This window comes from Pongo pygmaeus, chromosome 13, assembly GCF_028885625.2.
Source record: "Pongo pygmaeus isolate AG05252 chromosome 13, NHGRI_mPonPyg2-v2.0_pri, whole genome shotgun sequence".
NCBI classification, from domain to species: domain Eukaryota; kingdom Metazoa; phylum Chordata; class Mammalia; order Primates; family Hominidae; genus Pongo; species Pongo pygmaeus.
The window spans coordinates 50,828,312-50,854,205 of record NC_072386.2 but is presented as its reverse complement, the minus strand read 5'-3'; the positions used below and the strand labels follow the sequence as shown (position 1 = coordinate 50,854,205).

Here is a 25,894-nt window from a genome sequence, read left to right as displayed (position 1 = left end):
TGGCACAGTGGCTCGTGGTGGCCTGTAATCCCAGCACTTTGGGAGGCAGAGGTGGGAGGATCACTTGAGCCCAGGAGTTTGAGACCAGCTTGGGCAACATAGTGAAACCCTCATCTCTACATTAAAAAAAAAAAAAAAAAATTGGTGGGGAGTCCTGGGAGACATTTAGGTCTTGGGAGTTTGACTGAAGTAGATGTTTGATTGAGGATGGCAGCAGTTGGTCCTGAGCACATCAGGCTGACCCTACAGTCAGGAAATGAGGTTTGCTGACATAGCCTTCCTTCCCATTTTCTGCTTTCATGATTTTTTCATCTTCCCATTTCCTTCCTCTTCTCCAGGACTTCCATCTTGGAGGAGCAGGAATATGGTTTATCATTTGAGAGTGGTATAAGTCAGCAAATACAGAATATCTGTTCTTCTGGTGCTGTATTCCGGGAGAAAGCCATAGACCCTTCCTCTTAGGGAGCTGAGATAGGATAGTAGGGAGGCAGGAAGGTAGAAATACACATGTATTCTGAGTGCCAGGGTGGACGCCTGCATGTGAGATTGTTGATATAGCAAGAGAGGGAGTGGGAGTTCTCCTGGTGGGGTCTTGAGCTGAGCTTGGAATGAGGAGTGGGTGTTTTGCTGTGTCTTATTCCTGTTTAGGACAGGAAGACTAATTTTGTCCTGGTGCCTGGTAGGTAGAACTATGAAGTAATCTTAGAAATGTAAATGGGTAATGATACTTATTTCAGATGTAAGATAAGTGTCCCAGAGTTGAGGCATTAGAGTTCATCTCTAGTGGCGATAACTTTGGGTGTTTTGAGGTCAGAGGTCTTCCCTTCTCTTTTATCCTCTTATTCACACTAACTGCCGTATGGTAGTAGATGTGCCTGAGCCATTGATGTTGCTGAGATCCATGTGCCACAATCTAGGCTTCATTCTGATAGGTCTTAGCAATATCTGTATGTATTTCTACCCCTGCTACTTACATGGAAAATGCCTTGAGTTCTTCCTGCAATGCTTTATATGTGGCAGGTGCTCAGCACCTATCTCCTGAATTGAATTAGATTGTTTTAAAGTGATTCTTACTAGCAGCACATCTACTATAAAGGAAAATTTTGGGACAGTAACCCAAATGACTCAACCACCTGGTGATTTGAGACTCCTGCATTTGCTCGGGCCTGTGATGGTGCAGTAGAGAAAGAGAACATAGGGCCTGATCATCAGGCTGCTGGAGGGTTGAGTTTTGGATATTCCGATGGGTTGCAAAAAGGTACTGTGCTTTCCTGGGTTCTTTCAAATTGTAATCAGCCTTTTATGTGCCTGTCTGACCCTTGATGTTAGGATTGTTTGAACTGATACTTTTTGAACATTTTCTCAAGTTTACTGGATGTGGGGGGGCAGCAAGTCAGGCTCACCTCATTGCCTTGTAGCCATCATTTACACTTGATCTTAGCCAAAAGGCCGAGAAGTGATTTAGCCATCTTTTAATAATGAGCTCCTAAATATGACTCAGTTGATCCGTTCCATGTTGTTCTGTGAGGTAGATGAGGTCTGACAGTATAATAATGAGCTCCTAAATATGACTCAGTCGATCCATTCCGTGTTGTTCTGTGAGGTAGACGAGGTCTGACAGTGGTGAAACGGCTTGTGCAATGTCTCTTAGATGGTGCTTTCCAGTTCTTGTTTAATGTGCGTTCCCCTCTACCGAGGAAGTTGGTTGCTGGAAAACACATGAAAACATATGCACCTTGCTGTTTTGTTGTCTTTTCTTTCTCTCTCTTCTCATGGCATGCTTTGAAACAGATTAGAGTTGTGTTTGGCTTCGTATTGCTGCAGTTGCCCATCAAAGTAGTGCCGTGGTGTAGGGTTAGCAGGGGTGCTGTTGCAGAGAAGACAGTGAGTCTAGTGTTCAAATGCAATGTGACTGAGTGCCCCTGAAGCCAGGTGCCCACCTTCTTACAGGCAAGGGCTGTCTGTCAGCCTACACACATCGACTGCAAGTTTGAAAGTGCTATGTGAAGCTTTTGTTTAGCATTCTGACTTGGGCCATTGTGGTATTACTGGAAAAAAAAAATCTGAAGGAAAAACGTAAAAAAGCTTGGCATACACAAATCTATCATCCGACATCAGGGAGGTTGTGGGGAGTCAGGACCAAGCAAAAGTTCTTAGATATGGTAATTAGAAATCACCCCATTCTTTCGTTCATTCTTTATAATGTACTGCCCTGTCAGAATCACCTAGGGAGCTTTTTTCAGAGTATGCTGGATACTGCATCCCTGAGGGATGTATGTTTCTGCCATCCTTCATTCTCCCAGGTGCCAGTTATTGCTGGTAATTAGAGGTGTTAGTGATTCTGCCTCTGTAATGGTATGTAAACAGAAAAAAGGCTTAGAAAGTGCTAAACAAGATTTTTTTTGAGATGGAGTCTTGCTCTGTCACCCAGGCTGGAGTGCAGTGGTGCCATCTCGGCTCACTGCAAGCTCTGTCTCCTGGCTTCACGCCATTCTTCTGCCTCAGCCTCCTGAGTAGCTGGGACTACAGGCACCTGCCACCACACCCAGATAATTTTTTGTATTTTTAGTAGAGATGGGGTGTCACCTTGTTAGCCAGGGTGGTCTCGGTCTCCTGACCTCATGATCCGCCCGCCTCGGCCTCCCAAAGTGCTGGGATTACAGGCGTGAGCCACTGTGCCTGGCCTAACAAGATTATTTTTAAGGGCCCTTCCAGCCCTGCAACTTGTATGTAGAGAACAGAATTGTTCTTTGATCCCCTTGGGCTTTATTGACAGAGTGAGATAATTGATTAAAAGAATAGTAGTATCTTTTGAGCAAGATTTTGGGGTTGTCAAGATGGTACATGGAGGCATATTGCTTCTTGACGCTGAGTGGGGTAGTGCTCTGATTTTATTGTTCATGGCAAGAACAATGATTTGGCTCTTGATTGAATTTCTAAAACTTTAAAATTAGTCTTTCCTAGTTCCTTTATTATGTGGAAACATTAAAAACAGAAAAATCTGATGACATTCCAGTTTTATTAGCATTATTACTTATCTTCAGACTGTCCTTTGTCAGACCCTCAGACAGGGTTTTGGGCTAATTCAGGGAACTTTCAAAGTTATTTGTATACGAAACATTACATAGCTATGTCATTATTTAAATACTGCGTAACAAAGCATAGCATTGATAACAGAAGAGAGAAGCATTCACAGGGATAAGCATGTTCACTTTGAGCAAGATAATGACTAAGGCAGGGAAGGAGAGTGCTTCTGCTTGAAGGCATTTTTGCCCAGTTGTGCTTCACTGGATATTACCACAGTATGGCTTTCAGTTTGAGGATTTAGTTCTACTTGGGAAATATTACATGTGTTCCGTGTACGGGGCTGTGATTGGAAGGAAGTTTTCATCCTTTGATTATTTCTGAAGCTATTAAACTATAGCAATAGTTGGTTAACCGTAAGAATTTTATTAATAATTAGTTATGATTTTAAAATGAACTTGATATTTATAGAATTTGAAAAGAAATTGGGACACTGTCTTCCATCTAAAAGAAGAAAAGTAGAACTAATTAAATCATTTGGCTAAGATAGGAATAGCTGCACCTGGGAAATACTTGTAGACAATAATAGGCCAGTAAGCCTACCTAGGAGGAGAGGAATGAGGAGATTGAATTTGTATGATTCAGATCCTAGGAGTAAACTGAGGATCAGAGTAGGAGTAGAGCCATCTTGCCTTACTTTTTCCTCCTTTCTTCAGATAAGGATAGCTAAATTTTCTGTGAGCATGTGGTTGAACTTTAGATTGAGGAGCTTTAACTTTACCAATTTTTCAGAAAAATGAATCTGCATATATAAATATCTCCATATCCTACCTTTTTGTTGGCAGGCATATTCATATTACATGTATGTGTGTGTGTGTATGTGTGTGTGTGATGAGGAAGGCTGACCCTCTTGTTTGGAATGGACACACCCCCACACCCACACCCACACCTACACCCACACCCACATCCCTTTTCTGGGTATATTTGTGATGTAAGCCAGGAATTAAGAACTGGTAAGAAGTGGCCATAAATATACATTGGGTGACAGTCATTTAGTTATGCTAAAATTTTTTCTTCCCATTTCGATTGGAATAATTTCATTAGCAGTGCCTTAAGCAACAGGATATATGATTGAATTTTCTTTTAGTGAATTGCATAGTTATATCGGATCCAATTAAGTTTTGCATATGTTATCAGTAGCATTAAATGAAACCAAGTGTGGTGTTAAGTAAAATTAGTTAAGTTACTTTAGTAAGAAGTAACTTGTACTAAGTATATATTGAGCTAGTAAGTACAGCAAATAAAGGTCTTCAAAAGTATAGTTTATATGTAAAACATGGAATGATTATTCAAATTTATTGTTAATATCCTCATTAAATTTCCTCATTAAAATGCCTTTACAATTTAGTATTTGTATAGGATATTATGAGATTGCTGTTTTAAAATTTCTTAGCAAGTCCATAGTAAAAATAACTATGGAACTAGAAATGAGTATTTCTGTTCTTTAAGGGTGAAAATTTTTTACTATAGTCAAGATTTTAAAAGTCACATAATTATGAAATAAAACTTTTTTTAAGGCTGATAATCTTTTGCTTATTAAATTCTATTTGAAAGTTACAGTGTTCTTAGTAAGATTTGGTGGAAATATAAATGTTGGTGTAATAATTTTGTGTTCTGTTCTGCTTGTCAATAAAAATATTTTAAAATTTAAAAAGAGAGCAACCCAGATTTTCTTAAAAACAAAAGCCAAAATCAACCACAGAACAAAAAACATACAACCAAAACAACCCTAGAGTGCTGGAGTGCTATGAGAGCTGGCAGAGGGTCTCTAGGCTGTGACTAGCTGTCTTGTTGCTGAGCAGTTTACCTGTCTTGGGCCTTTGTTCCCTAATTTGTAAAATGTGGTTGGCACGATGAGTTGTGACATTGAAATTGGTAATTTATAGGCATATTTTTCTTCTGTTCATTGTCTAAGGAATATGACTCTGTGATTGGCTTCTCTAATCTCTACTCAGTTCATCTAAGTGGAGTTTGGTGTTGAATTTCTTCTATGTGATATTATTTAGGAATAGGTGTCCTTAGGCTACTAGCTGAAAAATTATAAACCTAAAATTTTTATTTATGTTTAAAATTTTAGGTATGCTATACCTCCGGAGCATGGAAAACGACTTGAAAGACTAGCTCAAGGTAAAACTTGCTTTTTAAATTTGTTTTCTGTGTTTTATATGTTTCTGTGTTTTGTAGGATCTTTGTTTTTGAGGTACTTTTTACAGTATAGATCGTTACTCTGTTGGTTTTATTCTATTCAAGTTATTGACTTTTACATGTTTTTTAAATTGAACAATTTTAAATTTTTTCACATTAGTTTGTGAATATTATTTTTTCCCTGTTGGATAATCGTCATGGTTATTTTAGTTGACTATTTAGTATTTCATCAAGTGATTGCCCTTAATCTGTTTTGATAGTTTCTAAAAAAAATTGTTTTTAATGTAATACATTCAACATCATTGTGCCAATAATTTTTTTTAATTAAGTTACATTCTTCCAGACGGTATTGTTGCTGCATCTTGGGGTACGGTTTTTTCATGACTACTTTTTCTGTTGTTCAACCGTTTCTCCCAAGGGTTATGTCACTGCTGACACCCAGTTCTTCTGTGGCCCACTGGGACTGGGGGTGTGCCCTTAGGGAATTATGAAGGTGAATGGCTCCAAGTAACAATACACATGAGATTTTGGGCCTTCTTGGACTGGCAAAATTAAACTTACTTTACTGCAGGTTGCATTTTTATTTTTCATGGCCTGCTGCTTCTTCTTTAGGGCCAGAATAAAGAACTTTTCTGGGCCTCTATTGATGATCCTATGCCTGCTTTTGTGTGTGCAGACAATGCCAGCGCAAGCAGCCACCTTCCTCCTTCCTCCTTTTTTTTAAAGATATGCCAGGCAGCCTTGCCCTCATCTACTTACGTATGGGAAGCAGAGTCACATTCACCCTCTGCCATCCTTATCTTCTGTTTTGCTAACCACCCTTCCTGAAAGAAGATGTAGGCTGGTAGTGACTTATTTCCAGGGAAAAATGGAGTTCCATTTGAGTGACAACTGAGGAGCAAGGCCTTCTGCCTTTATCCAGGATTGAGTCCTCAGTGAGCAGTGCTCTTTTAGTCCAGTGTAGATCTAAAAGTTTCACTGGAGTGTTAGGTTTGCCTTCTATTAGGAAAAGAATTTTGTTCCTGCCTTATATGTGCTTTCAGTTAATAATGAAATGGGGACACTGAGAAACCTCATTGCTTGACTTGACAGTTTTTAACAGAAACTGTTAATGGCACCTAAAGGTTACTTTCCCCTAAATTACAGAAGAGTATTAGAAGGAACAGTTATAGTATTACATTTTAAGAAGCATTATTATAATTTTGTCAGGCTAATAACTATAAAGCGTCTTTTTAAAAATGTAATACATTATAGTAATAATAACGATTGATGTAATTGTAATCTTGAACTTTGTTAGGGACTGTTTTCATGAATAGGTTTTGGATAATAGATTAGAGCAGAGCTTATAAGATGATTACTGTAACACTGAACTATATAGGCAGTGAACTTTGTGTTAACACTATATACTCAACTATCTTCTTCTCTGTAATAAAATTTTTCCACCATTTTCTATTAATCTTGCTACCAGAGAACTTTTAAAATGAAGCTGATGTAAACCTTACAATATTGAGTCACAGACTAAAATTTCTGATATAAACTTCTAATGCTTTGATGTAAACTGTCTGAAAATGACATTCCAGAAAATGGTTACCGTTTGTTTAATCAGTAAGAGGTTAATGAACTTAAAGGATGAACAAGAACTTGAAATCAGTTGCCTGTTTATTCAAAACTCTTTTGCAGCAATATTTTAAGAAATAAAGCAGGGAAAAGACCCTACAAGATAGTGAAGGATTTGTATCTGATGACCAGATGCCAGCCAAATTAATTGAATTCTGCTAAATAATTAAAATGATAAAATAATGCAGTGTGAATGATGGAGCATTATAGAATGTCTAGCTCATAGCAACACTTGATTCATAAAATGAAAAGTAGGCTCAGATATTTTCCATTATCTTGTCTGCGCATCATAATTATCACACTTGCGTTTTATGCGTGAATGCTTTCATCTTTGGTTTCTACTGAAATCTTGATTGACTGTGGCACCTACAAATATTTTGTCCAAAAGACATTAGGCCTGCATCTAATAAAGCCAGGAGTTTTATTTCGCCGTTCAGCTGCTTTCTCATTTATACAGGTTTTCCCCATGTTATGTAGACATAAATGTAATAAAAAATCTCAAGTGAATTGTTATAATTTTTATACTTGTTATATTCGTCTGTAATGCCATTGCAGTCTTTCTAATTTTTGGTTTGATATAATTGGATTGCAAATATGGAGGAGAAGAGAGTTATAATGTTAAATCATGAATGACAGTTTGGAAGATTTTCAGTTTTTAAAATGCCTAAATCTCACCTATTTTAGAAAAAAGATAATATTGCTGTTAAGTTAAGCAAAATACAGATTAAGGTAAATTGAGAAAGTGTACAGATTTTTGTGAAAAGTAGTATTTCATATTTCATTTGTCCTTTATTGGGAATAAAATGCTATTTTTTAAAAAACTGAAAAGGATTTGCTTTGAAAATTTTGGTTACTCGGCCAAAATATGTGATTTAGGACTTTGTGCAGCCAGTTTTGAAAGTGTGAACGATTAGGAGGAAACTTATTTCAAAGAACAGTATAGTGGAAGTGAGTCAATTCTTTTAGATCCTTATATTTACTTGAAACAAATGTTGGTTTTGTTACCTTATTAAAAAAGCAGTATTCAGCAAAAGGGAATAGAAGAAACATTGCTACCAAGGGTTACTTTAGTTCATGCTTTTAAGCATCTGTGTGTGTGTGTGTGTGCACACACGTGCACGCACATTGTGGAATTTTTTTAATGGCTGGTAATCTTGATTTTAATCCTGTGGAGTAGAAGATCATAGCCCGATTTGCAGGGATCCCTGTGCCAGGGGGTAGATAAAGGTCTATGGGTGGGATGCAGACAGGCATCCAATGGACTTTTTGAAATTATATTCAAAGTTGGGCATATATATAGATTTCTGGGAACGCTATCATCAAATCCCCTGAGATCATTTGGTCCAAAAAAGATTATGAGCCACTGCTGTCAAGAGAATAGAAGAGCAGCAATAAATAAATCATTTTAATTTTATGAACAGATTCTAATTAACCTGCTCTCATACCTCTCTCTTGGAATTAGGGAAATGTACTTTTATTAGCTCTCAAAATGGTAAATATTATTCTCTTAAGCATTCACTTAGCTGATAGTCTGAAATATTACATTAAAATGTCTAGTTTTGAAAGGCTTATAAATAAAATACCTCTGATTATAAATAATCATTTTTAAAGTACCCTGTAAGCCATAAAAAATGCAAAATACCAGTGATATATCCTCTGCCTTCATGCCTAACTCATGCCTTAGGCATGGAGATCAATGTGTGGTGCGTCAGGGTATGTTTATTTTCGTCTATCAGCTGGATTTCGTTAAGAGTGGAGAAACAGTTGGTAAACTTAATTTCTTAATAATTTGATGTCAGTGATATCACTGTCTGTATTTACATGTAATTGGATATTTTATATCCAGCCATGTTCCTAGTAGGATTTTAGATTAGACATTGGGCAATAATACATGGAATATACCCAAATAACGTAATTCATTTGTGAGTGAAAGACTTTTAGTTCCCTTCTCTTAACCGAGAATGGAGAGGAAGAATTCAGGAAATGAATGCCAACTGGTAGGGAGGAATTACGGGGAAATGAAGATTTCTTTGATTTGAGGGTGCGGATGGGGCTGGGCAGAGGCAGAGCCAGAAGAATCCTGGTTGGTTTAACTCTGACCCGTTTGATCCCAATGTTCTTGGCTTGGGGAGTCCTTGGTGACTTGTGCGTAGATTATCCATGTGACATTTCAAGGGGGTGGGAAGTGAGAGCTGAAATAAAGAGGTCTCAGGAATGCAGTAAAAAAAACCCCTTGCGTATAATGACACACACACCAGTTAAACTGGACAGAAATTTTAAATCTAGGTTTTCTGCTAATTATCTTGAAATGGAAAAAACTTGCCTGTTACACAATGCGCACCATGTCTAGAAGATTAAAACAAGCCACTTATTTAGGAGAAGCGCCATTCTTCTCCATTCCAGGATCAGTATGAAGTTCTCCTGGCACTCCTCGTGGAGCACTCTGCTGGTAGAGATGTTGTTGGATTATGGGATGTTAGGGTCGAGTGAGGCCTGGGAAGGGATAATTTTCTGTCCATTCCTGAGTAACCACTCCATGAACGTTAGCAAGCACCAAGAGGCCAAATGTAATATGTGCCTCTTATGTCAACCTCTCAAGTAGAGATGTGGGTAAATGTTACTAGGTTTCTCTGCATACAATGTGGGTCATTGGTTCTTTTCATAAATAAGCTTGCCAATAAATTTCATGTGTAAATCAAATACTGTACATCTGTTTCTGAAAGCATTTTTCACTGAACCAATTTTCTATACCTTTTTCTTGTGTTCTTTTCCTTAGCATTGTTTATATGGTTGCTGTATTTTTCAAGCCTCATACCCAGTCATATAAAACCATGATAAAACTTCATCAAAGCAAATTTCAATTATCAAATAAAATTATCAAGAAAAATTTTTTACTAGTTTGGAAATAGATCTACATGTTTGATTTCTCTTCCCTTCCTCCCTCCTTTGTTCCTTGTCTTTCTCTCCCCTTTCCTAAAAAGTTAATGGCTATCATCATCTTCGCCAAATTAGTGTTTGTATACCCATAAAAAAGTCACTAAGCTTTGATCTTAAAATCTTTTCTCAAGGCTGAAATTTTTGGTGATTTATTACTATAGCGTGTGTTTGTATTTGAATCATAAAAGATTAGGATTTAAAAATAATTTCTTAGTTAGCAATAGCTAATATATTATAAACTATAAACCAGATGACAGTATAGAGAACTTTTCATTTGGAGGAAGGAACACACCTGTTCCGTATTTTTAGAACACATCCACTCTATTTGAAAAATAGTTTCAAAAGATTTAATGATTTTTTTGAGTCAGTTTTATTCGGGTAAAATCTACAGTAAAATTCACTTATTTTAAGAATAGAGCTCATTGAGTTTTGACAAATGTTTACAGTGGTGTAATTAATAAACCACATGATAAGCCACTGTTATCAACATGTAACACATTTCCAGTACCCCAAAAAAGTTCCCTCACACCTCTTTGTACTTAACCGCTCTCCCCTTCCCTGGCACCCACTAATTTGGTTTCTGTCCCTATCGTTTTACCTTTTCTAAAGTGTCATATAAATGGAATCATACTATGTGTAGACTTGTTTTTTGCTTTTTTCACTTAGAATAATGCTTTTCACACATGCTCACTTTTACATTGAATGTGAAACATACGTTGGATGGGTATAGCACGTGATCCTTGAGAGAGCTTATGGGATCCTACACACTTCTCTGTGTTGCAAAACTCTCAGCAGCACTTTGGTGTTCTTAGGAAAGGTTATTGTGGATTGCTTTTAGGGTTTTAGGGCTGTGTTGGGGTCTCTGGAATACAAGCTCTTTATTATCCTAGCCTTCCATCCCTCTAACTTATTATTTGGATTGGAAGAATGATTCCAAAGACCATCTTTGCTTGCTTGATCCTGTATAATATCTTAAAAAAGACAAAAAAAAAAAAAAAAAAAGGCGATTGACTTTAGTATGGCAAGGAATTGACCATGTTTTATAGACTATGGAGTGAGAGTGAGTATGAACCATGTAGCCCTGCAGGTATTTTGAGGTAAAATTCATTTTAAGGCACATACTTTGTACATAAGATGTGTTGTTTATGAAGTGTTTTTCAGGACTATGTAAAATATAATTCTGATAGCATATTGTAAATATAAATTCTGAACCAATGTGAAATTCTTAATATACTGCGAATTACCTTCCTTCAGTGGTTTTCCAATTTAAATTAACTTATGACCAGTCACCACATTGTTCAGGTCGTGATTACAAATCTATATTGAAAGAAAATGGAATAGACTCTTCTTTCTTCACTGATTTTAATTTAAAACTTAATTCATCTAGTGTTGCAGAAAGTTACAGATTTGAGAAGTTTGATAGATCCGTTTGAATTGTTTATAAAAACATTCCCATGGATTGTGCATTTGGGGACTGCCCCTTGGTGCCCTTCTCTGTGTGTAGGACTTAGGACATCTTGTTGTGTGGACATGGCTGTTATATTAGTGTGTTACTTTCCCTCCAGTCACCAGTGTTTTATTTTATGTTTATGTATTATGAATATTAACCATAAGCAGAGGGCTGCATTATTAAGAGACATTGTAAAGAATTAACATTTCTCATGTTTTATTGAACTTCCTTCCTTCCTTCTTTTTTTTTTTGAGTTTCTCTTGTTGCCCAGGCTAGAGTACAGTAGTGCAATCTCAGTTCACTGCAACCCTTGCCTCCTGGGTTCAAGTGAATCTCATGCCTTAGCCTCCTGAGCAGCTAGGACTACAGGCACGCACCACCATGCCTGCCTAATTTTTTTTTTCGAGAAGGAGTCTTACTCTGTCATCCAGGCTGGAGTGCGGTGGCACGATCTCGGCTCACTGCAACCTCTGCCTCCCGGGTTCAGGCGATTCTCCTGCCACAGTCTCCTGAGTAGCTGGGACCACAGGTGTGCGTCACCGTGCCTCGCTAATTTTTTTGTATTTGTAGTAGATATGGGGTTTTACCATGTTGGCCAGGCTGGTCTCGAACTGACCTTGTGATCTGCCCACCTCAGTCTCCCAAAGTGTTGGGATTACAGGCGTGAGCCACCGCACTTGGCCTGTATTTTTTAGTAGAAACAGGGTTTTGCTATGTTAGGCTTGTCCCAAACTCCTGGCCTCAAGTGATCCGCCCGCCTTGGCTTCCCAAAGTGGTGGGATTACAGGCGTGAGTCACTGTACCTGGCCAAATTGGTCACGTTCTTGAGTTATTTGCATAGAGAGATCCACAGAGTTAGATGTCACATTTCCAGCAGTTTCCCCCGTCATTTTGGTGGTGGAGGAGTCAGACAGCATCTACGCCTCATCCTGTCACACATACGCATTGCATGTGCCTTCCTGGTGCCTTCTGTCTTCCTTCTGTGTTCTCCCTCCATGATTCTCTGTCTTTTCCTTGTTTCTTGTTTTTCCAATCCCTTCAGCATGGCTGCCTTCCCTCTGAGTGAGGAAGGTGTGGAGCAGTACATCAGGCATATTCATTTTCCTCCAGCTTGCATCACTGAGTTAATGAGAGTCTGCCTCAGACAGAACTGCAGGTTTGAAGTCAGCGATGGAGAAAACTGACTCTGTCTTGGCGTATAATTTACTGTTGAATGAAAGGGTTGCTGTATGTTTAACTTCTTCATTTAAAAGCCTCCTTAAAACACTTCTCCCATTCAGGCTGTTCAGGCAGGTTCTCAGATATTTGATGGGTGATGGCTGGGAAGTTCATTCAGGAGATTAGTAGCAATTAGTTTCAGATTGATCAGAAAAGAAACAAAGAAAGGTGGGGAAACTACTCTGTCTGCTGTATGCCAAGGATTGGGATGAGTGCTTCAGGAATGATGAAATCTAGGAGTCTAAAATATTCTTCTATTAAAATGTATACTTATCTTTCCTTTTTTTTTCCCTGTATTTTTAGCTACAGATCCAGCATCCCACGTATTTATCTTTCCTAACTTCCCTAAATATTTTCTCCATTTATCAGATAATAGATTGAATCCATATTTGTTTCAAATTGAAATTTATTCCTAAAGTTGAGTTATTTTACAAGTTACAAAAACAACTTATGGTAAATCTGTTTGTAAAGAAGATCAACCTTTGGTGATGTATCCTTTAATTTTTAAGAATTCTAACTGTGACTCTGAGTTTTAGTATAAGGGCTTTTTGGCAGAAGAGGTCCATACTTGCATAAGTCAAACAGTAAGAACACTAGAACTTACACATTAAAAAACCTATCTGATATTTTCTCTTAATTGACACAGTGCCACTTACATTTATTATTTCTTTTTAGGTTTTTTCCCAAGCAGCTCCCAAGGGTGTGATGCATTTCTTCGCCACAAGATGACATTGATTTCTCCATCAGTATTGAAGAAATACGGTATTCCCTTTGACAAGGTATGTTAGTATTCATCTTACACAAATTAATTTTGTTTGTGTAGGATTTGTATTTAAGAGGTAATGTATCTTTAACTTCCAGGAGAATTTTTAGGATGTGGGTAGAGAAATTCAAATTTATGTTTTATAGCATATCAATTATTTATCTAAATCCTAATTAGAAATTAATTTTATTTCAGATATATTTACTAGAGATTTCATGTTGCTATAGTTCACTTATAATTATACTGAAAAGATAGCACATTCTATAAAATAAGAGGAAGCACTTCTATATTAAAATCTTTTTTATGAGTAACATAATTTATGTATGTGTGATCTATTTTCTAAAAAATTCAGAGCAATTATTAGCAATGGGTTGGTTAGAATCAATGATTATGGTAGCACTATGTTGCTTCTAAACACACTTAAACATAACACAATTGAGATTTCATTATGGATAAAATTGTCTGATGATTTAATCTGATATTGCTTCTGCGAGTTTTCTGAAGATTAGGTTCTATAAAACTCAGATGCTGGATCCCACATTCTTTGTGTCAATGGGTGGTTATTGGGTCAGAATTATTGCAGAGCCTAAACATTTTTATGTGAAGCAGCTGACATGAAAAAAGATTTTGACCAGATAAATAAAAGCTCCATCTCAGTCTCAGGAGGATTAAGTACTTAGCTACTTGCAGAAACATTAAAAAATAGCTCTTCCTTCTTCTGTGTTTTTTATTTGACTTTTCTTCTCATAATCCTTGCTGCTTTCCATCTTGGAAGCTTTTTGCTTGTGACTAAATCTTTACATTGTCTTCATTTTAGGTTCTTACTGTGGACTTCTTTGTGTGTGTGTGTGTGTGTGGGAGGGGGGGATTTGTTCAAAGCAGAAGTTTTTCAAGTGCCAGGATTCATTCTTCAGCTTGAGGTGATTCCCTGCTCCCTCATAAACTGTCTATGCAGCAGTCATGCACAAGATATGCTTGCTTTTGTGAACGTGCCCTTATCACTGGTTTACTCACACGTTTTTACCATGAAAAAATCTTGCCTCCGAGATGTGCACCGTGGGGGCTGCCTGCAGGTGTAGGGAGGCACTAGGGATGGGCTGCAGGACTGCTGGGTACAGAGGGCACAGGCTGTGCCACTCAGAGGGGCTGCTGTGGCTGTGGGGCTTTGTCCCATCTGCAGACACCTCTGGGCACCAGGCTTTTGTGAGTCTCAGACACATCATCATCCAGTGCTTCTTTTAAGTAGTTGGCATCAGCTTCATTAGGTACTTTTACTTAAGTTGGAATATTACAAGGTAGACATGAAGGAATGCAACAGTATCCCCAAGACACAAAATCCTTCTCTGTTCCTTTGGGGCTGGTGTTAGGTGTTGGTGGTAGCTTAAGGCTGATAGGTGAAGAGAAGTTATGTGAGGCAGCAGGGCTGTGGGATTGGCTCCCTTTCCCCAGGAGGGAGGCCTCTGGAGCTTGGAGCTCTTTTCTAGAGGTGCCTGGCACCCTCTTTCTAGGCTGCAGCTCTCTACCAGTACTACATGGTAGATCACTGGAGGCATTGGGCTCTCATCTGGTGTTTTGTGGATGGCTTCTGTGGAAAGTGGCGAGATGAATTTAAGTCCTGAAATGGTGAAACACCGGTGACTTCGAGGGTTGATTGGCAGTGGCACTTCCTCATATTTAATACTGTCACTTCCCCTTTCCATCTCAACACAGGGCCTGTCATGACACTGTATTCCTCAAGGACCATATTTACCTGGTGATGATAACGTAACATTTGATAGGGCAGCAAAATGGTAGCACAGGCTACAGGATTAAACCTCCTGAGTTCATTCCTGATTCGGTCACATAATTTTTCCGAGCTTTAGTTTCTTCAACTATAAAATGGGGATAAAAATAGTGACTACTTAATAGGGTTATTGTGACGAGAAAGATAATCTGTAGACAGAGTTTTGAATAGTATATGTTACATAGTAATGTACTCTTCCTCTTCAACTCAGCCCTCTTCCTGTAGGTAATAATGTCTCAGTTGGAATACATTTTTTCCTTCTTTCATTGCATTTCCCGTATTCATACATATGTATGAAAAACATAAGTGTAATAAACAGCTGATGTCTGCATTTAGATTATATCCACTCTCTTCTCTAGCTTCTTTTATGGTATGAGATTGGGACTGACCTGTTTTTGGAAATGACAGGGGCCTAAAATTTAGAGTTGCATTCTGTGGAACAGGTTGCTCTTTTTTTTTTTTTTTTTTTTAAATCATGACATGAGCAGGATTTTCTAGGTAGGGTAGAGAAGGTTTGTAGGTAGGATTCCATGGAGCGGGAAAAGTAGTTTTCTTATTCCAGTGGCAGCAGTCCTCCCTCTCCTCTCACCTTTATGTGGGAGCAGGGTGAGTTTTGTTTCATTACGTAGTATAAGAAAGAAGCACCTAGGTAATTAATTAGATTCAGTGAGACCAGGAAAGGAGAGAGTTGGGCTATATTCTCACATGGCTCAGATAATGGAGCTAGAACCGTGCTGGGCACTGGTAAGCCTGTCTCTGCTGCCAGGTGACAACTGAGCTCATTGCAGCAGAACATCTTCTGGGGTTTCTTTGGCAGGGGACAGTGGTGTTATGAGTTATATTTCAGAATTGTTGGGAAAAATAATACTTTCCCCTGTCTCCAATACCATTTTAGCATCCATAACATGGCAAAGCTAATCAGTGGTGAAAGGTATCAGAAGAGTGATTATTACTGAGGTGGGAGTAGGGGATGGGCTGGGGATGGTCTAGGATAGGGATGAGGGAGTGCTCTTGGGTGATGAAAATAATAGGGGCATGGACAATTATCCATAGCACCATTATTCCTAGTGCCCAAAGTGGAAATGACCAAATGTCTGTTGGCTGATGAATAGATAAGCAAGTGTGATATATTTTGTATAATGGAAGATTATTCAGCCATAAAAGGGAGTGAAGTACTGACACATGCTACAACCTAGGTGAACTTTGAAAAGTTTATGCTAAGTGGAAGAATTCAGTAACAAAAATCACACATTATATGATTCTATTAATATTAAATATCCATTATAACAAATCTGTAGAGACAGAAAATAAATCAGGGGTTTTCTTAGGGCTGGGATGAATGAGGGGCTTGGGGATGACAGCTAAAGGGTGAGGGGGTTTCTTTTTGAGGTGATAAAATGTTCTAAAATTAATTGTGGTGATAGTTGCATAACTTTGTGATATACTAAAAACCAACAAATTGTACACTTTAAATGAGTGAATTATATGGTATGTGAATTACATTTAGATAAAGTTGTTACTGAAAATATAATACTTTAAAAAACACTATATGTAGATACAGATATTTGTCCAAAGAAACAAAATACTACAAATGTATTTTGTACAAAATACATTAGTATTGTACAAAAGCTATTACTATTTCAGTCTCTTCTCCCTCCCAGAGATAAGTAATTTTCTGAGGTTGATATATTTAATAAATATATTTCTTCCTTAGATTTTTATCATAAAAAAAGAAAATAGGGGCATGGGATATACAGGTATGTGCATTTGTCAAAATGGATCAAACTGTACATTTATTATCTGAGCATTTTAAATTATATGTACATTATATCACAAAGAAAATATAAATTGTATTAGGGTCAGTAGGATAATTAAAAGTGTGGTTTTACAACTTTTATTATCAGAGCTAGCAGAGAATACAGGCTCTGAATGTGGACATACAGCATTTGCTAAATACTTTGGCAATATGTGTCAAAGAGAAACATTGCTTCAGTGGCCAAATCCTATGAGTTATTTTTATATTACTTTGCAGCAACTTAAAGAATTTAAAGATATAAGGGGTCTATCCTATTGGGTGCTGGGTTAGAAACATTTTAAGATCAGATAATCCAAAACAAATATTATATTATTCCATTTGAAGGAGTGAGCAAGAAATTTTATAATTTTTGTATCAGATTGATACTTTTTGAAAAAAGAAATAGCACTAAATTTTTCTTCACTTTTTCTGTAAACCATGGGATATTTTGTGTTGCTTTGGTGATTGTAAAAAAAAAAAAGTCTTTAATCTAAAAAATAGAAACAGGGTAAATACATTTAAAATTCTTTTTTAAAGGCTCAGGCTTATTTACGCAAGTTATTTTAATTATACTTAAAAATGCACTCACTCTAACATACATATATTTGAATAATTCTTTGAACAGAAGTTTTACTGTGAAATGGACTGTACTTAATTGAATGTTTTCTAGGTGCTAGGAAAAAATAATTCGATGAATACCACCAGCTCTTTACCAATAAGAATTCATGATATAGCCTGCCAAGCATGCATTATCAAAGTTTTTGTAGCTGTAGCTTTAACAATGTCAGTAATTATATGATTTTTATGTGTAACTCCAGTAATGCAAGTTATTAAAATATAAGAATATATAGCTTGATAGCTAATATGAACAAATTTACTGGAATAACCTGAAGATACCTTCAATTAAAATGTAATAGCTTTGATTATGGATTGTTTGATTTAATTCAAGTGCCAGCAAGCCATGTCCTATTTAGGAAAGTCTTTTAAACGTTTCCTAAAAAAGCACTATTAAAGGATTAAGTAATGAATCTGATGGAACTCTTTTTGGTAGTGCTCTGATATCATGACTTTTTTTCTTTGTTTTTTAATGGGAAATATATTTTAATTGTATTCATAATTTGGGAAGTCTTATTTTTACAAAATATTATATGTTTCCTACCTTGCAGATAACCCAGGAGGCTGGAGAATTCATGATCACTTTCCCGTATGGCTACCATGCTGGTTTTAATCATGGTTTCAACTGTGCAGAATCTACAAATTTTGCTACTGTCAGATGGATTGACTATGGAAAAGTTGCCAAATTGGTAAGCTGTGCCTCAAAAATAAAGCGTAAACTAAATGTGTATACTGGTTATTTTAGTAGGAACCCTAAGATCCTGTGCAGCATTTATTTATTCTTCCTCACTGGCGCTGTGTGCCTCTCACCACAGCAATTCACTTCAGGCTGGATACATTTATTTTACATAGCCAATATTACCAATTTTAGCTGAATTTGTCTGTTTTGAGATTAATGTGGAGCAATTTACCCTGATAGGTAATTTGATGCAATGTGTGTTTGCTTTTTATCTTGAGGCCTCCAGTTGGTGTTTTGCAAGATTTTCCAGTGAAATCATGTGGCTCCATGTTAGGTAGACTCAGATCTCTCCCTGTTTGCGATCAGTTCGTGGCTTAGAAAACAGCACTTTACAGAAGGGAGTGTCTGATAAAATTGTAGCAAGAGATGGAGGGAGGTTGGTAGTCAGAAATGATTAAAACTGCCCTTAGTGCAGAAGTGAAATTCTTGAAAGTAATAATGTAGAACACATTTTAACAGGAAATACATGTTCATGTTAAATTTGGTATAAAATTTTGCATCTCCTGCCCAGTGTATTTAATTTAGCTCACATACTGTGTATTTTCATTCACAGGCAATAACTTCTATTTAATTACTTTCCCCCTGTGGTGTTAAATAGAAGACATCTTCAAAGTGATGGTGGTTTCTATTAGGTTTGCTTCCTTTCCTGTGGCTTTTAAGGGAAAGGTGCAGGCTGGCAGAGGGTAGCTTCTAAATGAAACTGTGTGTTTTACAGAGGATGTAAAGTTGACGTAGATTTAGCAGAAAATGATAAATAAAGCGTATGTGGTCTTATTTTGGCCATTGCATGGCTCAACTGAATATCATGCATTCTACATTGATGAAACTTACATGTGGGGCCATCAGGTGAACGTAGATAGAAGTATATTTAGGGAAGACAACTCTTAGTTTAATTGACCTGTGTATTTAGAAAATTGCATACTATATTAAAAGATAAATAAAAGTATAGCCCTTTGGCAGCCCAGGAGTCATTCGAATACATTCTTGACATAAAGGAAAGCCCCTGGTATTAGAAGACTTTTTCTGTTCTAAGTAATTTCTGTTTATGCTGAGTAATTCGGAAAGGAACAGAACTGTATTACTACTTCACATTGTACATCCTATGTATTCTAAGAACTCAGTGTGTGTACTTTGGCCAACCACTGCATTGCTTTTGTGGAAATGTACTGCTTGCATCTGCCTTGAAGCAGTGTCTTGGCCACGAGGTTATAACAAGGTCTGTTATTTTATAGTTTGCACCTTTACTTACAGATATAAGTCAGCTATTACAGCTGTTCAGAGTCACCACAAATATTGATTCTTGTTTAATACAGGTCTCAGAAGTAGCCTATGATATTGGCCAGAATAGGACATTCCAGCCTTGGGGAGAAGCTAAACTACTGTGTACATTGGAGTTGCATTTCCACATTTCCATGTGGAAGTAGAGTGGGTGTGGAGCGGAAGGAAGAGAAGCTGGTAGTGCTCCTCTCTGAAATCCCAGCTGATAGAGCCCATCACAGTTGTGGGAATGTGAAGTGTTGCACTGTGGTGGAGGAGGCTGGATCTGACAACCAACTTTTCTTCTCTGGCTAGCCATGTAACATTAGGAAAGTCATTTATTCTTAATATATAAATTAGAAATACCTCTCTATCCTGTAGGTTTATTGCAAAGAGAAAAGAACTTAGGTATGTGACTATCTGTTTATTCAGTTTAGTAAGGGCTATGACCATTTTGTTTGGTTCTGGGTACAAAATATTCAATGCTATAATGCAGTTTTGGCCAGCTAATTAAAAATTGCTCTAACTGAATGTATTTGAGATTATTTTCAGTGTTATGGCCACCCCTTACTTCCTTTGGCCAGGTGATGTCATCTGAGAATATATTAGTTGTCGCTTGCTGCTGTAGCAAATTACCACAAACTTTGTGTTTAGAACAATAGCCATTTATTATCTCATGGTTCTATAGGTAATAGGCCTAGCATTGGTCTCACCAGTTGAATGTCAAGATGTTTGCAGGATTGCATTTCTTACTGAGACTCTGGGGAAGAATTCATTTCCTTGCTCCTTTGGGTTGTTGGCTGAATTCACTTCCTCACAGTTGTAAGACTAAACGTTTGGATTTGCTGCTGACCGTGAACCAGGGGCTGGACTTTTCTCCTAGAAGCCTCTCTCTAGTCCTCCTGTGTAGTTCCTGCATTTCAGAGCAGGCAATCTGCAAAATCCCATGTGTCATGCAAGATAGCGTATTCATAGATCTCTGGGATTAGGATGAGGACATCTTTGTTGGGGGTGCAGGAGGGGAAGCATCTGCCTACTACAGGGGGTACCAATTTATCGTTGACATATTTAGAATCTGCTTTGGGCTGGGACAGTAGCTCATGCCTGTAACTAGCACTTTGGGAGGCTGAGGCAGGAGGATTGCTAGAGGCCAGGAATTCAAGACTAGTCTTAGCAACAGAGTGAGATCTTGTCTCTACAAAAAATAAAAACAAAAATTAAGAAAAAAGAATATTTTGAGTCATGTAACCAATTTTAGTTATTTTGCATAAAAACCGGAAAATAACCTTATAAAGAGATACAGTTTTGAATGTTTCACTAAAATATCATGTGCTTTCTTAATTTATACCATCAATATTAATATTTTCATGTCTATTCTTGGATAATAAATTATCTTACATTATAGTAAGCTGAGTAAGCCTTTTTTTTACCCAGATTTTGGTAACTTTAATCAGTTATTTGACACATATTTTTGATCTCCATGTCTGATTCTTTAGGTAACCTTATGAATTTACTGTATTGCATATATATGTAGTTTCTAATCCCTGGCAAATTTGTGCACTGGGCATACATTTATGTGTTTTCCTGGAAACTGATGTGTAGTGAATTAATGAATTGCACTAAAAAGACTTTTAGCATTGAGGATGCCCATATTTGTCTTAATTGTTTGTCTTCATCAGTTTGTTCTAAATGGTAACTATAAAAAAGTCATTGTTTATAAACAATACTTTTATAATTACTATGAAAATATGAGCACTTTTTCATAATGAGGCATTGGTGGTGATGCCACCTGCTTTACCTGTCACATAGGGTTTATTGAATTTGTATAAGTATCTGATAAAGTATTTGTTGTACAGCATTAAATAAGCAAAATAGTGCAGAGTGTGGGGTCTGCATACATTATATGTGCATATATGTAATCACAAACACTATGAAATATATATATATAAATATAATTTTGTGTAATACAAACCAGTATTTTTAATTAGGTGACTCAGAAAAGAGCTGTTACAGAAGGCCATTTTTTTTTAATTAAAAAAAAAAACAAGTAGGTTTTGAAAAGATAACCTCACGTTCCCCAGTAGGGACCTTTTGATCATAAGCCAACAGGCTTTGTCAGTAGGGACCTTTTCAAATGTCTCAGATGGCTGGTAGATGGGGAAGAAGTTCTACTTACGGAGACTAGGCTTATCTGCTGTGTGCCAGGCACCATGTATGTTTCTATGAATTCATCACTCGTGAGTGCATTGTTCCATGAGAACAGGGGTGAGAGTAGAGTTGACACTGGGAGAGCTTCAAGGTCTGCTTCCTTTGCTGTTGGCTACTTGACTTCTGCTGGTGTCCCTGCAGCAGGACTGGAGAGGGGGCTTCTGTGACTTTCATCGGAATCTGTTACTGACCTATTGATATGTGATACTTGTTTAAGAAATCTTCCTGGCTCTTAAGATTTGGGTACATTTGATTAGAAATTTCATTATTTGTATAAACCTCAGATACACTTCAAAATTTTAGCAAATTCCTGGATGTTTGATATTCTCAGGTGAATTATTGTATTTGGGAGATATTTCTGTCCCTGTGGGTAAATTCTCTGTTTTTTTAGTCCTTCAGTCCAGATGGTCTTTTTTCACAGTATCCATCCAAACTGCCTCATCTCTCAAACAGACTTTTTTGGTGTGTGTATGGATTGTGTAGAAGATCTGGGGAAAATAGAGGAGGGAGTGAAGGGACATTTACCTTTTAGTTTTGGTAGCTGCTTAGTTTGACCATCCCTGTTTCCAGTACTCTCTGATAATGGCCCAGGCCTTACCATTCTTCTCATTTCTGTCTTTGCTTCTATTTTCCCTCAGTGAGGATCATTCTGCTCTCTTGTCTTAACCTGCAAAATATAGCATAGCGAAATCCTGTAAGATGCTCCAGAACAAAAGGGCTTTGCATTTAGCAGGAACAACTGACCTAAGAAGGCAGTTGTGTAATTTTCCCCCATTTCTCTAATCAAAGACAAGATCATTACTGAAAAAAATTGAGAGTGATGTTTCAGGTAGTCACATGTTCATTTGCTGCTGACGGGCAGAGGTCAGATTTGGTGAGTGCCCAGTGAGTTCCTCCTGTGCTACGTGTGTGTACAAAGAAGAAAGACATATATATTATCTTCAAGGAGCTTTCAGAAAGAACAGAAGGGCTTTTAATAAAACTCCACTTGCAAAGTTGTAGTATTAATGGAACATACCACCTAGTTCTTTGTTTTAGGAGTCTTTGTAGCTTTGAATGTTGGCGTAACAGAGTGAAATGCAATTATTTTTTCTTGATAGAGATTTAAAAATATTTGACAGCTCGTTTAGCAGTTGAAATAAGACATTTGTGCGTATTTGAGCTGACTGTTTTCTGTTTCTGGAGCATTCTTTCCTTCTGTGGTGGAATGAAGTCCGTGATTACTCTGTGCAGCTGATGCCGTGACACTCACAGGTCTGCTTCCTGGCCAGGTTGGATCAAAGCGCTGGCCGGCAGGTTGTATTTCATTTTTCCGTTTGCTGGGATGAAGTGCAGTTGTTTGATGTTAGGTTTGATGGATTTGTTTGCCACTGCATTCATTAGCTTCACATCCAAAAACTGACAGGCTGTTAAATGAAACTTTGGCTTAGATTTTCAGCTTGACTGTTTGGAGACATTTGTGAAGATATTTTGTGTTTGTGTTTCAGCAGCCTCAAGCACTATGATTGTCTCGAAGGGAGGAAAAGTTATTTACTGTACTGACTTTCTTGAGTAAAAAAGAATCATTGTCTTGGGGACAGTCATATCTCGTTTATACCATCTGAAGCAGTGTATTTATTACAGTGCGTGCAGTGAAAGAGACTTACTGTGTCAGGGTAAATATTATCTTATTGGAAGGAAAGGTAATAGTTGGTGACACAAAAATGATATCTTTTATTTTGTATTAATTTTAAGTGATCATATTAACGTGATATGTGAGAAAGCTGAAAAACTGTACTGTAGAGCTGGGAATGTTCTCTTATAAACTCCAGGAGTACTACCTTACTATCTAATTTTAAGACATTTTGATATTTGAATCTTCAAATGTTTGAACAAATTTAAAATGAGATGATAGAATTTTAAAACTGATTTCCCTTTAATCTGGCAGGGGTTTCAACTATTAAATTGTCTAGCATGTAAGTGCCGTGATGTGGGTTCATTCTATTTTATATTTCAATTCTCCAAAATTAAATTAGATATTTCTTAAATCTGGTAGCATCGTTCCAGAAAATTTTAATCTTGGGCAGTCTTTATTAAAACAGTCAGGGATCATTTTTGTGGTGAGTCTCTAGGTTATATTTTAATATGCTTTTGATTACAAAATACTAGTATAGTGATATTTCTCTGTCCCTGTGACATGTGAAGGAAAGAAAATGTAGACTGCTTTGAGTATTGTTCCTTTTAACAGTTCTTGGCATTTCAATTTTAAGTGTTTGACATGACATATATAATATGAACTTCGTGAGTATGGGGATTTTATGTTCTGCATTTTTTTTTTTTCTTCAATTTTACCTCTACTTTTTGCTGTTTCTGATTCCTGGGTTCTGATGGTACAGTGTAACAGAGCTGATGAGTAGTTTTGCTGCGCTCTTTTATTTTTTTGCTTTACTTTTAAGAGCATCTATAGGTTCACAGCAAAATTCAGAGGAAAGTATAGAGATTCCCCATATTCCCCTTCTCCCCACATGTGCATAGCCCCCCGCATTATCAATATCCTTAACCAGAGAGGTGCATTTGTTACAAATAAAGAACCTACATTGATGCATCATTATCCCCCAATGTCCATAGTTTTTTTTAAATAAAAAAAATTGTTTTTAAACTTTTATTTTTTTAAGGAAACCCCGGCAACCAGACCAAAGTCCATAGTTTACATTAGGGCTCACTCTGGGTGTTGTACATTCAGTGGTTTTGAACAAATATACAATGACAGGCATCTGACATTATAGTATCATACAGAGTGGTTTCACTGCCCTATGAGTCCTCTGTGCCTTTTGCATGGGTGGGTGTGTGTGTGTGTGTGTGTGTGTGTGTGTGTGTGTGTGTGTGTAACTTGCTAGCCCATGAGAAACCTCTACCTCTGGAGAGTTAGTGTTCACACATCTGGAAGAAGTATTAAGAGATATGAAGAACATAGTCACATTGTGTCCTCTTTTTATACTGAAAAAATATTGAGTTGTGGGATTCAGGATATCTGAAACTTCAAGAAGTCTGAGACTTCAGGTATGATGGTATCAAACCAGTTGGTTAGTATATATTGCTGAAGTCTGGAGCTAGGGAGCCTGATTTCATTTGTTGTTAACTTGCATTTGCTGCATTATGGGATTTGAAAGGAAGTGATAAGCCTCATGATGCTGATGTTTAGTTCTTAACCTGAAATCAAGGCATTATCTGCTTTTGAGTCTATAGTTTGTCAGTACCTTAAAAAAAAGTAAATTTGCCCTTTGAATAACTTCTATACTCTATTGAGAATTAGTTTGTTTTTAATTCAGTCTAGTTTCCTGTAGTTAAATACAATAGTAATAATAGTTGACATTGTCTAAATATGTCAGATCGAGCTCTGGGCACTAGATACATGTTATTTTTCTTGATCAGTGATGATGCACATTCAGAGATAATTGCTTTCTGTCCTATACTGGCCCCCTTTTTACAATATCTCATTTTCAGGGTGGTCCTATGTCTTACATTGAATTGGAGGGAGTTTGGGATGAAGAATAAAATAAGGCAGTGAGGCCCGGTTTAGATGTAGGTTTGCCCCCAATGTCCTGTATCCTTCTGGACTCATTTTTCTGGATGTAGTGGATTAAATAAGTGCCAGCCACGTGTGTGATTTGTGGGATCACTCTCAAGATTCTTGAAGATTCAGAATGGTCTTGTCTCATGAAAGCTGTAGCTGATGTCACCACCAAATGGCTTTGGACTCTATCTCACAATTGGTTGAGTTTGGATTCCTAAAGCCAGTGGAGCCAGGGGCATGATGGCATATGCCTGTCATCCTAGCACTTTGGGAGGATGAGGTGGGAGGACTGCTTGAGCCCAGGAGTTCAAGGTTACAGTAAGCTGTGATCACACTACTGCACTCCAGCCTGGGCAACAATGCAAGACCTGTCTCAAAACACAAAGAGAAGCCAATGGACATGTTATTTTGGATTCTTCTTCTCTTTCGATAAACCTACATGTGAATTCCTTTTTAGTCTGTAGTGCAACCATCGTTAACTCTGAGGCTTTGATCTTGCTCTTTGATTAAGGTGGTAGGGGTGAGAGCAAAGGTTCTCTACCTTCTCTTTCATTTTATCAAGTGTGTGTGGGGAAATTCTGAGGCATCTGTCTGGATAAAAGGACTTGTGTATAGAGAATAAGGTCAAAGTTAGGGGGCACCTATCTCAATATATGTTTCTATGATTATCAGGGGCCAAATTTTAGTGTAGCACTTTTGAAGCTTTAGGATTTTTTTTTTTTTAATGCCT

The 25,894-nt window shown here is 37.4% G+C and overlaps 1 protein-coding gene across 12 annotated transcripts in view; it reads left to right on the top strand.

The window, feature by feature from the left end:
- KDM4C (lysine demethylase 4C) overlaps window positions 1–25,894 on the top strand; it is a 451,156-nt gene that overhangs the window by 151,272 nt on the left and 273,990 nt on the right. For 11 of the 12 annotated variants that reach the window (XM_063649534.1, XM_063649532.1, XM_054502416.2 and 8 more), the window contains 3 exons: window positions 5,162–5,211; window positions 13,127–13,230; window positions 17,959–18,096. In XM_063649534.1, coding sequence (XP_063505604.1) covers window positions 5,162–5,211; window positions 13,127–13,230; window positions 17,959–18,096 — 292 coding nt within the window. Of the gene's footprint in view, window positions 1–5,161; window positions 5,212–13,126; window positions 13,231–16,711; window positions 16,755–17,958; window positions 18,097–25,894 lie in introns of those variants that run through there. The other variant, XM_063649539.1, reaches the window with a different exon arrangement.